Source organism: Protomyctophum bolini (genome assembly GCF_963924005.1).
Source record: "Protomyctophum bolini genome assembly, chromosome: 14".
Classification (NCBI taxonomy): Eukaryota; Metazoa; Chordata; class Actinopteri; order Myctophiformes; family Myctophidae; genus Protomyctophum; species Protomyctophum bolini.
In genome coordinates, this window is record NC_137875.1 from 28131426 (window position 1) to 28146072 (window position 14647).

Consider the following 14647-nt stretch of genomic DNA (forward strand, 5'->3'; position numbering starts at 1 on the left):
ATAGCCTATTCCATTGCCACTATTATTATGCTGCTTCCACGGGGAAACTCTTCTCACATGCAGGGTTTCATTAATGTGTTGAAGCATATAGGTATAGGAACTATACCCCTCAGCTTCCTCATGTCCTCATGACTACAGCCCTGCAGGGTTAGCCTGGCTCAGTGGCGGAAGGTTCCTATAACGACAGTGGGTGCCCACCTTAGAGTAGCCTATATATTTTAAGGTGCCCAACCGCCCCGCAACTTATTATTATTGGCTTATTATTTTGCCAGTGGGTGCTTCTGCTCCTGAGCACCCACGGAGTTGACGCCACTGGCCTGGCTAATAAGCAAGACTCATATCAACGGCTGATTCGCGTCTGGTTTATTAGCCAGGCTACTGCAGGGTATAGGCCACCCAGTCTGGTGAAGACCTGCCACCCTTTGGTATAGTTTGCTCTCTTGTCACTTATGTGATGCTGAAGGGCTATTGTCACTGAGCCCACAGGTGTCAGGGTTAACAATAAGTTTAGGGTGAGGAATAATTTTATTGGGGTTAAGTTTAGGTATAGGGTTATAGGTTTAAGCATAGTTTTACTGAGGTTAAGGTTAGGAATAAGGTTAGGTTTAAGCATAATTTATACTTAGGTTACTTTAGGAATACCAGGCCACGCAGTTCTTCCGGCTGTACACCCGGGGTGAGTTGGTAAAGGGCAGACTCGTTTGGTATTCAGCCCACATCCACAATGACTCCCCATCATTCAAGTATAGCCCTACATCAACCCTGCACTCGTCCTGGATGTCGACCTGCCTTCCAGAGCAGGGCTACCGTAATTCAGTGGGAGGAGGGAAGGAGAGATATGGGATAGAGATTTCCTCATGCTTACAACTGTCTGGATGGAAAGGGCTATAGATTGTCAGTGTCACCTCTAATAATGCCCATTGCGTGGGTTAAATCAACTAGATAAAGTGCCCCTCAGGGCACTTTAGGTCTCCACCAGGGCAGGTCAGGTTGTGGCCTCCATGGTGGCACTATAATAGGCCAATGTGAAAAGGGTGGGATATATTCCTCAGCCTAGTAGGAAAGTCTGTGAAAGATTTCACATAAATGTCACGCTGCGTTCATGATTTGAGGCTTTTTGTTAAAAACGGGCCAATCCTGCAAACTTTGAAAGCCAACATTAGCCAATTCGAATGGAATATGAAATATCGGACAGATTCAGTAACTGAATAGAATGAATAATCTATTCTATTGCCCATGAATATACCATATCATCACTGTCGGGAAGAAACCCGACGTTATCTCACTCTCTCTCTCTTTATGTATTTTATATAGAGATACTGTGTAATGATTTGCGGGACTTGGGGAATCTGGAGGAGTAGGCTATATCCAAAAATGTGTTTTTCAAAAGTCGGCCTCCTGGTGGCGCTATAACAGGCCGTTCTGGAACATTTGGGGGCAGAGGTTCATGTTGGCATCCAAAGAGTGTCGTGTGTGTGTAAAATTTGGCATTGACTGGGTTTTAATGGTGCCGGAGATTAGCTGGTAACAGACGGACGCACACACACACACACACACACACACACACACACACACAGTCCCACACACCACACGGATGGACTCGTCTCTCTCTCAGTGAGAGAGAGACGAGTGGAGAGTCTCACACACACACACACACACACACACACACACCCACACGGACGGAGTGCAACATGCCTTTAAGTTATGCCTTGGGCATTTAATTAAGACATTTAATTAAGTATTAACTTGACTTAGGCTACTGAATGGAATGCATGCTTATTTGAATGTTATAAGAATATATTGACCACCACCTGCTGAATCGTTTTGAAATTATTGAGTCAACCCAGCAAACTGGACTATGATGCCCATGTGTGATGTGCCCCCCGCTGGCCCCTCAGTATCAAACGGACACAACAGAGCTTTGCCTTATTGGATGAGGTGGTGAACAAGATGTGTCTGATTAGGCAGCTCCAACAGACGGGGATTAAGCTTTTTAGCTCCGTAATTAATATGCCCTATGAGCATACGTCAGCACTGGCAGCAACACACGGGAGAAGCACGCTCCGTGGGTGATTCAACTTGCCGCCGGCATTCCTGTAGTGTAGTCTCTACATCTGAACGTGGAAGAGCGGAGCCCCCTGTCAGACTCAGTGCCACGACACATTCCACGGCAGGACAGCCCCGTCTGATAAGCATCCTATGGTATTCTGTTCAAGATGGCGGTGCAGGCTGCGGAAAGGGACGGAATAGTGAGTATTTTATTTATTATGTATTGGAACAAAACCGCCGGTTTTTAATTTAATTTATTATAGTGATGTTTTTGGCGTGCCGTAACCGTGGTCTCGCGATGGATTCGATCCGTTACATTAGCAAATGTTGCGCGCATCCAGGTTTATTGCAAATGTGAGCCAGCAGACAGGCGCACGCCGAGCCGATGCGTACCCTTTCATCTGGGCGAGGAGGAAATTCAATAGCTCTGTTTCTGGTCGAATATAGGCTACACGCACTGTTTTGTCGGCTAATGCCGATCAGATCATTGGATCAATCATGTGCGTGTGCGTTTTTACACGTGGAGCCACTGCATGAAAAGGTCTGGTTTGAACCTATAGGATAATTTCATTTAAAGGCGTACCGCTTATTCAGAAGAATTAACACCGGGTCTTTTGCCAATCTCCTGTTCGAATCTAGCCCATTGTGCCACACGTGAGGCGGCTGAGGCCAGGCCACTGTTGTTGTTATAAACAAATAGGCTACACAATCTAATTGTGGTAATATCTGCGTGTTATGTTATTATTAGCTACCGGTGATATTTGACTAATACATGATCAATTACGTTCATTCATGTCCCCTTTTCTCACTGGTTTTGAAGAATGTAAAATCTGATGAGAATCTCAACGACTCCCTCGGCCCTGGCCTTATCTCACCTGACAAGGAAATTTCGCGTCTCCTGGTAAGACTTGATTAAAGATGTGATATTCAGTGTTCAGAGCTTGATTTATATGTTTTAAACCGGTCTGTGCATCATGGCCAAATTTTGCATTCCGCTAGACGGTGCCATTCAGCGGACGCATCCGTGGAGGCCTGCGGCCAGGAAAAAAGATCATTGTCATGGGCATTGTTGACCTGGAGCCAACCAGGTAGGCAATGGTATATGCCCTTCACAGCATCAACTGACATTATATGACCTGCCTGTGGCTAATTTAAAGTAGGCCTAGACAATGAGCCTTTTTTGATTTGTACAGATGATTTGCAAAAGCCTATTGCTTCAGATTTGAGTTATTATAATTATGCATAGGATATATGACATCTGCCACTGCCAGGGCAGGCCAGGGCCATTAATAGCTCTAGAAGAGTCTGAGCCAACCCCTAGGCAGAGTTCAACAACACATCTGCTCAGCTGGAACTGGAGCACAGACTGAGCAAAGCAAGGCGTGGGCGTTGAGGAAGAATGGTGGCTTTTTGCATAAGCAGGGCGTTCCCTCTTGCCAACAGCCCAAAAGGACCCAGTCAACTAGATTTGTTTTGGGTGTGTCCTGAGTCCTGGCCACCCTAAATGGAAACTTTTGTGGCCGACTTGGAAGAAGCCTCCCCCATGACCTCACCAACTGTATGTTTTGTGCCAGAGACCTCCAAAAGAGAAGATTTGTAACAAGAAATGTTCAAAAATAGCAGATGTATGCATACAAGCTTGCAGCGTGGACACAAAGTGAGGCACTGTGAACTGCAATTTTTGAGGGGCGCTGAATGGCCAGTTTTGAGTATTTGTGTAAACACAAACGTTGCGTAAACACAAACATTGAAGACGAAGGTGAGAACGCAAATTGTGATTGGCTGGAATGAGATGATGTATGATGATAAGAGCGCCCCTCACTTCAAACGGGTGTGATTGTTTTGAGAATCACTGTTCTAAACCAATATTTTAAATCCTTAGCTAAAATCTAAAATGAGCTTTCCAGCTTTTAATGGGTTGAAAATAATTACTGATCTATAAGTGCAAGACGTGTCACAGTGTGAAGTGAACCGTGAGCTTGTAGATCAGCTATATGTTCAATATTGTCATACAAGGAAGTAATAGAGTAATAGACAGTAAGTGGTTAAGCAAAAGTTCCCTGCCTATGGTCCGATTATTCATAATTATCCAGCAAATGCTTTGCTCTTACACAGCAGAAGGAGAATTATGTGTCTGATTTATCCTGGATTAGCTATTGCTCATTTACACATGCATGTTTCTCAGCAGGTGGGTCAGGAGTAGGACCCAAAAGTGGGTCGCGAAGTTGTTGTGGCAGATTCATAGGCAAAGGTCATAGAAGAACATTTGTCATTTCTTATTCTTGACTTTGTAGTTGGTGTAAAATAGTTTGAGCCCACCAGTTAAGAACCACAGTTCTGCATCTTGATGATGATGATGTTATGTGTGAGTGTGTTCTCCCCTCGTATGCGTGCCATCATATGCATGCCAATACTGCCCTCACTCATTTGGGTCCTTCCTCACTCAGCTTTGATGTAAGCCTGACGTGTGGGCGTGGCACGGAGAAGGAGGAGGAGCCTCTGCATGACGTGGCACTGAAACTCACTGCGCGATTTGCTGGTCGCCAGTTTGTGCGCAACGCCCGCGTCTCAGGGAAATGGACACAGGAGGAAGCCTCCACCGATTACTTCCCCTTCATTCCTGATCAGCCCTTCAGGGTAAACCTGTCCTTTCTTATGTTCTGGATTTATTTTTAAGATGTTAAACATGCACTCTTTGTGTTCCCATTTACATGTCAGGTATTTGTATGATTTTCTTATCCGAAATGTCAGTGAGTAACAGAGAGTTAATGGTCAGAAAGACATTCATATATGTTCAGTAATCTAATATTCACATATTGCATTACACTTGACTTATGTTGTCAGATTCCTCTGAAGTTGTTCTAGTTTTACATGGGGTCAGATACTAAAAGTATACCAGTACAGAAAGCATGGTTGTTAATGGAAATGCTTGTTAAATGCTGAGATGGATAGAAGGGATGCTGATAATAGGACACATGTGGAATTTGATCCTATAGGTTGGTTAAGCATACAAGAGAGAGCCAAAAGGCGCATGTCTCACCACAGTGTGAATATATATATTTTCATTACAATTTTACATTTCACGCCTTTAGCAAAAGCTTACTACAGAGTAAAGTAGCCTGTGGTCTACAACTATTGCACAGGATATAATAGATAGATGACTGAACACTCTTGAGGTTTAAACCTCAGATTATGGATTCTCAACCATCCACTAGGGTGTTTTTCTACACAACTAGCACAAGGTTTCAGATCCATAGTGCCTGGACAATATTATGTAGCATGCTCCTGCACCCTATGATGCTCTTGCAGCCCAGAAATATTTACTGTATTTGCAATATTGGCAAGTCAAGTGCAAGTCAAATATTATGAGTCTTACAAAGAAAGCTGTTCTTAACCCAGCATTTGTTTACAACAATGCCTGATGCATAATTTGCATCAGACACCGAGGACATTTTTGCGCTGAATTCATATTATGAATTTCAGAGATGAAAGGATCTGTCAAACTGGTTGACTATAAATATACTATGGTTTTGTCCCAGAAAGGGATATCCTACATTTGAATTTGTGGCTTTTAATGTATGCTCTTTCAATGATGTCATTTCTCTAGTCACCACTTGACAGGAACATACATGTAAAAAAAGATTATACACACACACACACACACACACACACACACACACACACACACACACACACACACACACACACACACACACACACACACACACACACACACACACACACACACACACACACACACACACACACTGTATATGAAATACATACACTATTTTCAAAAGTGGATATACATAATTCTTTTTAGTTGATATTACATACATACAAACAGTTTTTGACAGTCAACACAAAGGATAAGCTGATGACTGACCCCCTGACACGTGTGTCACATTCTTTGTGCAGGAAAAGAATGGAGGTTAAAGGATTAGAATAGACTGAACAATAGTCTCCAAGCACAGTGATGGCTGAAAACCTGTTCTTAGCCATCACAAGCATCTACACACACCTGTCTAGTGTCTACCCACCCACACATGGCATGTACTGTACTGTACTGTAGGCTACTGTAATTTAGGGATTTGGCAGACGCAAATAAATCATGGAATATAACAGTGGAATATTTATATAATGAAACTATGCATACATACTATACTATATAGTGCTATGTCTACATAAAATGTTAGATGTTAGATAAGTTGAGCCTTTGCATGCGCCTCTAAGGTGGTTGGGGCTACAGCAAGTGATAGGGCAAGTGCTACGGGCCAAGATGAAGTCTGAAGAGGTGGCTCTTCAGATTCAGACTGGTGGAAGATTGGGAGTGAGTCTACCATTCTGATTACAATGGAAAGTGCATTCCATAGTTTTGGAGCCAGACGGGAGAAGAGTTTGGGACACGTGGAGCGTTGTCCCAGCGTTTTTACTGAAGGTACTTCCAGCTTCCCTGCGTTGGCTGATCTGAGGCTGGTTTGTAGGGTTCAATCAGACTTGCAAGATATGGGGGTGCCATACCTTTGGTTGCTTTGATGTACAGTACAGTACAGTACAGTACAGTACACACGTGTGCTGTATTTTGAAGCATGATCAGCCCAGTCATGATTGTATCACAGAGTTGTGGATGGGGTGTTATGAGAGATTAAGGCTGTGGTCAAGTAGATTAAACCAAGTGCCTCTTATAGTCTGATCCCTGTAATATAATAATGCACAATTTAGCTTTTGTCTTTTTTCTTTGCCGTCAGAAACCTGAATGATCTTACAAAGAATACCAGAATCATAGGCAGGATGCCCATTTGGGATGGGCTAAATGTCGAGCACACCAATAATGTTCAGACAATATATGTTGCAAATGTACGTGGCATGGTAACTGTTGGATGAAAACCGTGGAGAAAAGGCAGGATAATGTTGAATTTTACATGCTTTTTCGCTGGCCTGATCTGTCCAAATATTGTTTCAAGTGGTGCTGGATGCTTGTGAATTGTTAATGTGTTTACAGTATACATTAAACTTATGTCTCTCTCACACTCCCTCCTTCCAGATTGAGATCCACTGCGAGCACCAGAGGTTTCGAATATTTGTTGACGGACACCAGCTCTTTGACTTTTATCATAAAGTAAAATCATTGGTGTCTATCGACACGATATGGATAGACGGAGGATTACACATCACCAAGCTTGGTTAACCCCTTCATCCAGCTGCCGCTGTGGCTGTGTGTGAGTCTGTGTTTCCATGCGCAAAACGGCCGACAGCCGCGGACAGAAGAAGCTGTCTGCAGCTTCTTTTCCGAGTTTTTAGACAGCTGGTGGATGGAAAAGAAGCTCCACCTCCGCGGACGACTGCCGCGGAGGAGAGCGTTTCCGGGAATCTGGCCGCCGTGGCAGTCGTCCGCGGAGTTGGAGCTTCTTTTCCATCCACCAGCTGTCTAAAAACCCGGGAAAAGAAGCTGCGGACAGCCGAGAACGTCCGCAGCTCTTTCGATAGTGTGGCAGCACCTTGTGTGTCTGTGTGTGAAAAAGAAGCAAGGACTTAACCACAGTTGGAACACACTCACTCACACATAACATCATCATCATCATCCACTACCTATCACTCAACACAACGACAAAGAATCGTACAAAGCCCATTGGGTCACCCGTTTAAATACTTTTTTCTCTCTTTCCCTATTTTTTCTTTCATGCTCCATTCTATTACGTATATAACCAGGGTCTGATTTAGTTTCTCTCTTTTTTTATTTGAATTGATTTATTGCAGCGCAAGCCACAAAATCTTGCTTGGAAGTTTCTTTGTCTAGTTCCAGTTTTGTTGGACCAGGGAGCTCATGATATAATAATAGCAGGCTATTTTTATTTTTTTATCTAGGGGATTTTTACTGAGACAAAGGCTGTAATTCACAGTAGTATTACAGCAGTAATAGTCTAAGCGTGGGAAATACTTTTGAAATTGCAAAAAAGCTATTTGGAGTATTTAGCAGTCAGTGTGAAACATAAAAGCAAGCATACTGTATAACCTGCAACTACAGTATGTTCTCCAGAAACCCTTATAAATGTAACAGGCTCTGCATTTGCCTTTAGATGTCTCTTAACTGCACCCAGTACTGCTTCAGGTGCTATTTGATTTTCCCCCTCTTCTCTATATGCTGGGGCATCGCCATGTCTCTCAGTAGACCCCATGCATCCCTTGCTTAGATTTATAGTTGTCATAGTAACACGTTTCAGACTCCACAGCTTAAATACAAATAATGGCGATTGTGAAATCATCATTGCAGTCTTGTGCAGTATACTGTACAGTGTGCAAGTCATTTGCACAACATTTACTGTCCATTGCAACCATTCCCTTGTAGCTAGTTAGGTGTTGTGCACTGACTTAAGAAGAGCTAGTAAATAGAATGTAAGATGTACGTTTTGAGATTTGTTTACAAAAGGTCTGAATAAAAATAGTTTTTTACAGGTTTGCCCATTTCACATTCCATTTTAAACTAATCTGAACTGTATAGAAAATGCACTACTTATTAAAAGATGGCTATCTAGACGTGTGTATAGTTGAGCCGTGTGGCTCATCATGTTTCATTTAGAGTGTTGTTTCTGGCCAAGTTTGTTTTGCTGTTTTCAGAAGTCTCTGGTGGACAAAGTAAGATAACGCAAAGATAACACAAACCAACCAACCATTATAGTTTACATATGGACAGCCTCACTAGTTTCACGAATGCTTCATGGCTAACAAGAAAGAAACACTGTTACTCTTACAACAGTACTAGCTGTTGAGGCCCAGATGGTACTTTGAATTTACATTGATGTTTTTTGATTTAGGAGACTCAGTGATGCACAAAGATATTCTGTCTCAATATTTGGTTGCACAGCTGTTTCTGTTGTAGTCCAGTCTCAGTCCTGTTATTCATGTGTACTGTATGTTCTTCATGTTTTTAGATACATAGCCATTACACACAAATGTATCTCTAGACCAAGCTGAGGTAGCAATTAGGGTTAAAATGTGTCTAGAAAGAGAATGTGACATCACCCCATTGAAAGTAATAGTGAAAACTTCTCAAGATTTAACTCAATTGAACGGTTCCTCAAGCTACACAAATTGTTAAGGTGATCTATCGAAACTTGTGTCAGGTTTTCTATCTAGTTTATTGATACACAGCACCAGCAGTTGCAGTCTAGTATAGGTTGAGTGTCTGTGAGCTCAAGTAAAAAAGGACAAACAAGTTGAAACAATTCGGGTGCTGCTACACAGCCAAGTGTTAATTTAACTTGTGACTGAGTGTAAGAATCTGATTTGAATGAACGAGTAGCAGTGAGTAACAATACCCCAGAACATGACTTAGCAAACCCGCCACCTCCAAAGGTCAGTCTCATATGCCAACATCAGACACTGTCTCGTGTCTTCTGCCCACTTAAAAATCTCACGCTGGAACCACAGAAGCTGGGCTCACTGAACAAAGCGCTGTAGCAGGAGCAGGGCTATTGTGACCCATGAAAGACCTCCGTTGTGTTCGGGGCAGGCTTGATTACGGGTGCCCACTGCCTTTCCATTCCCAGTCACTGCAAATTAAGAGGCAAATAGTCGGGCTGAAACTATATAGAAGATAGAGCCAATGTTATCATGACTGCCTTTTGAAACAGTTGCATTGAATTTATGAAGCATCAAGTAATCTTTTTTGAAAACGGGAGCAAATGGTATAGTGCATGTTTAAGCCTGCTTATCTTCAGTGTTACACCAGTATTGCCTCCGTACTGATCATAATGTGACTGGTGAAAGTTGCTCAGCACTTGGTATAGCTGCTGCTGCTGCACATTTGGATTAAGCCATTTCCGTTGAGAGTCAGGCTTTGCCTGTGAACTTGACTCTGTAAGCTCCTCAGTACTGACAAGAACAGACGGTGCTGTAACTCATGTTAACGAATTCTGCCTTTGATATCTGAGCACAATAGTACAGAGAACCTTGTTTTTTTATCATCCTGTTACATGATACATGTTAACAGAACAGAGAAGGAAAAGTGTTTTTTTGTTTAATTGTTTAATTGTTACTGTTGACATATCAATATAGTGGTCTTGACTGTTGGTACAGTTTTTTCTTGGCTGGTCAAACAGGGTCTTTCTAAACTAAAGAGTGCTCCTTTTTCCATAACTGGCACTCGTTTACTGAAAGTTTGAACACAAACGGAGAGGATGCAGTCGAGCATTTGTGGACTAATGCAATCTCTTGTGCTGCCGTTCTTGCAATTGACAGTTTAACAACATACTTGAGTTTGTTGCCATTGTATGATATAACTCTATGCCAGGGGGTTCACAAACATTTCTATGACCCCCAAATACGGTTCACAATGTGTCTCGATTTTTCTTTTTTTTAATGCTTTTACTTTTTTACAATAATGACATGCTTAAAATAGAGACCCCAGGTTTAAAATGGTTAAACTTAACTGGCACAATCATCTTGTGAATTTAATTAGAATTTTTTATATACTCATATCTTTTTATACTTTCCTTGGGGCCCGCACTTTGAAAACCTGTATCCAATTCCCCCCATGCATCAGTGGAAATGAAAACCTGTACTCAATTCCCCCCATGCATCAGTGGAAATGAAAACCTGTATTCAATTCCCCCCATGCATCAGTGGAAATTGCATTGACAATGATACAATTTCTGTGTCACATGTCATGAAGAATCATGTTTTGGGTTTCCGTTTGTGAGACATTTAAATACTGGCTGACAGTGGTTAATAGGTCAAACCATATGGTGTTGCTCTCGTGCTGTTGTTATGTTGTTAGGAAGAATGGGGGAGGGAGATTACACATGACAACTTCCTAAAAGGCTCAAAATGTAGAATGGAGAGAATTGTGTGTGTGCATGTGTGGTGTATTTTCTTCCATTGTGCACATAACTGTGCTGTACTGTACCTACACAGTATGGCATATCTATGCACTATTTCTGGTTACAATTCCGTGTGGTACAGTTCCATAGAAGCGTAATGAAAGGGGGAAAGCAATCTAATGATTTCTAGTTGTGTGACTGCGTCGCACACTGAAAATAGATGATCTATATACAAGCTCACAGCATGTTGTAGATCTGCGATATATGGTGCATGGCACCAGCCTTTTACTGTTTTGCATCGATCAATATGCTTATGGTCACAAATTGATGAAAAAACATCCGCAATGATGGTGGAGAATTATATTAAGAAAATGATGTATGACTCCAATATTAATCTTACCCATAGTAATCCTAGTAGTATAAGTACAGTATGGCATTTGTGAAATGGAAAACCTCTTCAGATGTAATTATTTTTTAGATTATGTAAAAACAGCCCCTGATCTGCCCATGATCCCATTTCCAGGACAGAGATTCTAATATTGGTGGATGTAATTTCCCCAGACATCTTCATTGTTCTCTTATTTAAACCTTTTTACATCCCTTTATAATGGAACTGAAAAACTGAATGTTATCTCAATTGTAAGTTGATATTTAAAACGACTGAAATTGAGATCTCTTCATTCTCTGTTCATTTGGATACACTTCCTTCTTCCCACCTGTTGTGTTGGACTTGGAAACATCTTTTGCACTGGTGAGATTAAATTCTAGGGTGGACTGGAACAGTATTCTAAATTGTTTTTGTGATGTTGACCATTATTTTGACCTAGAACATTACACGACCCACTGGGCTTCCAACCGACTAGTGAGGATGTACATATTTATAAACAAAGTTTTTACATGGGGTGGGTGGGGTGTAATACAAACAGAAAGCATTTTGTTATCATGCATGTGTTATGAAACTAAGCTACTACTAACTGGACATTTTGTAAAATCAAACATTTTGTATTCAGTCAAGCATGTGCTTTTCCCTTATTTCAACAGCAATGTTTCTTTGTGGTTAGGTTTTATTCTCCTATACAGTATGTACAGTATGTACAAATGTAATACAGATTAGTAGTATACTTACGGTACCACATTTTTACTAATTAACCTGTGTAAATTATTTGAATATTGCTGCACTGACATAAGCATTAGGATGCACAAAACCAGTGGACAACTACATTAATAATTATTAAAAGTGCTTACTCGCACTGTTATTGCGGGTACACCATGATGTCTTTGTAAAGAAAACTATTAAGTGTCCTCTGTGTAGATGTAGCTGACTGCTTTGGAATGTGTAATGTGTTGTATCATTTCTATACTCATTTAAACAGTAGGTCTGGGTTTGGAAAAATTAGGAATCGTATTGGTAGTATTTTAAAATGTGGGCATTGGATTTGCGGTGAATGAATGAAACATAATCAAAGCTTATTAGGAAGTTGGTTCTGCTATCTGTTTTTTCTTTAGTAAAACAGATGGAATGTGCAATTCAATTGGAAACCCATCAAATATTTTCATAATGAAATGCTTTCATTATGTTTTTCCCAGGCCAAGGCTTTATCCATTAGAAATGTATTATTATCTTTGATGTATTTACAAACTTTACAATGCCAAAACCTTAAACAAAGACCAGCAGTTTTATAATATCCTCTCTTAAAAGACAGTGCCTCCTTTGTTTTGGCCAACATTTCACTTGCCAAATTGACTTACTCATTTTGATCAGTATATGAATTGACTTATATGAGTAGCCCACGGTTGTGACTTCTGTAAAATACTTTTGTCTATTTCCCCCCCCCATTCACAAAATACTGAAAATAGCTTAATTTAATTTCTTATTTTTAAATTCAGAGTTTGACCATATCTAGTTGGTCCACAAGGGCCCCAGTTCTGTTACTTTGACATTGTTTTAGCCTCATTGACTGTGCACTAATGAAGGCAGTCCATTCTACGATTGTGTTTTCTTTGTTGCGTTTTTCCCCTCCTTGTGGTTTTGTAAAAACGGCTACTTTGCAGACCAATAAACTTCTCATCTTGGAATGGGTTTGTGTTCAATGACTTTCCTTCTGAAAACCCTGTGAATGCCAAATCCGGCTATGAGCATTGAGGCTATGAGATGCTGACGGCTGTCAGGAAATTATGTATTTGATCTGTGTGTCTAGGTGTGAGCTTAACATGACTGTGTAGAACAGCACCACCTGCTGCAGGTCCTATGTTAAGCAGGCAGCACCAGTTCAAATGGTGTCACAATATATGAATATGCATTATTAAAGAATATCAAGCCAGTACTACAGTATAATGCTGCATACAAGGTGCCATGTAGGTAAATTGTCAGTCCATTATAGACCAAGCCCATTACAATCAATGAAAATATCCACAAGGAAATACAAGGACAAATAGGCTAGGCTGTGTGAAAACAAAGTGAGGAGCATAGTAATGTCATACTAGGAGAAAAAGTAGAAGTGTGAAGCAATCCCTGATGACACAGACATAGATTACCTGCTTTAGTTACCGTAGTTTGAGAAGGTCCATCCCCACCAACTCAAACAGTTGTTCCACCCAAAAGACATTTTTTCATGAATATGAGGTAACCATTTTTGGGTTTATACATGAGCACTTAGGTGTCACAAAACATATAATAGCACCTTTATAGGATTATACTGGCATTAGGCCTTCAGGTTGAATCTGAAGGAAAAGAGTGCACAGTCCAATAAAGTGAAGCAGTGACTGTAAATATGAGTTGACTGTAGTTCCCTACCAATTCTCGGATGTCGGTTGCATCACAGGCCAGTAACAGCGAGAGATGCATGTTGGGTTTTTTCAACACCGCAGTCACGCAGTGGGCACCAAGATCACTGCTGTTGAACTCCTGGAAGATCTGATCTGCCTCCTTCGCCGTTTTGACTGCCCAGTGTTGATTCAGCTGCCTCCTCCTACATAAATACCACACAATTCTCCATCTGGGACAGAGGGTAAAGCTCATGAGTTGAAGAGAACACATGGGATAAAGCTGGACTTTATTGTATTGTATACAATTGCTTACCTATAACTTTATAGGAGGTGGCTCTTCTTTTTAGGGGGTACTTCTGCCAGAAGGGTACACATTGTGGACCAGAAAACGCTTTCATTTGACTGGGATCCATACCTAAACTATAAACTATCTATCCCTGCTGACTATAGCTATCTATTTCTCTCAGACTATCCATCACTGACTACCGGTATCTCTAACTATCTTTAGCTACCTAGCAACTATACTTATGTATAGCTACTCTGATCAATTTCAATATGTACTCTCTTTCAAAACCTCTCCAACACTTGAGCCCTCAGTTGAGCTACATTTTATAAACTCACTTACATCTTCATTAGGCACACCTGACACCTCTCAATATATTGACCAATCCTGTGGCAACACCTGATGCAGACTATGCACCATAGTCCAAATATTGGTCAAAACATTTTCACAGTGTTGTTAACAATGCCATGTATGACTGGATAGTAAACCATGTTTAAACAGTATTAATACACAACTGAAGAGGTGTGTAGTAGAGCCCAGGTTTATGGACTTGATAATTATTTTATATATGCATAGTAATTAGTAATATTATAAATAATATATTGAGACTGAGACACCATTTGAACTGGTGCTGCCTGCTTAACATAGGTCCTACAGCAGGTGGTGCTGTTCTACACACATAGCAGCAACAGTTCTCAGATTGCATCCATACTCACTCAGAAACAACTTC

General features: G+C 41.1%; 1 protein-coding gene across 1 annotated transcript; it reads left to right on the top strand.

Annotated features, from left to right (window-relative positions):
* Window positions 1-1944: 1944 nt before the first annotated feature.
* Window positions 1945-8502, top strand: lgalslb (lectin, galactoside-binding-like b). The gene is made up of 5 exons (XM_080782012.1): window positions 1945-2249; window positions 2870-2950; window positions 3049-3137; window positions 4497-4686; window positions 7094-8502. The coding sequence occupies exons 1-5, from the start codon at window positions 2217-2219 to the stop codon at window positions 7235-7237; spliced, it is 537 nt and encodes a 178-aa protein (XP_080638138.1). The 5' UTR covers window positions 1945-2216; the 3' UTR covers window positions 7238-8502.
* Window positions 8503-14647: the final 6145 nt, after the last annotated feature.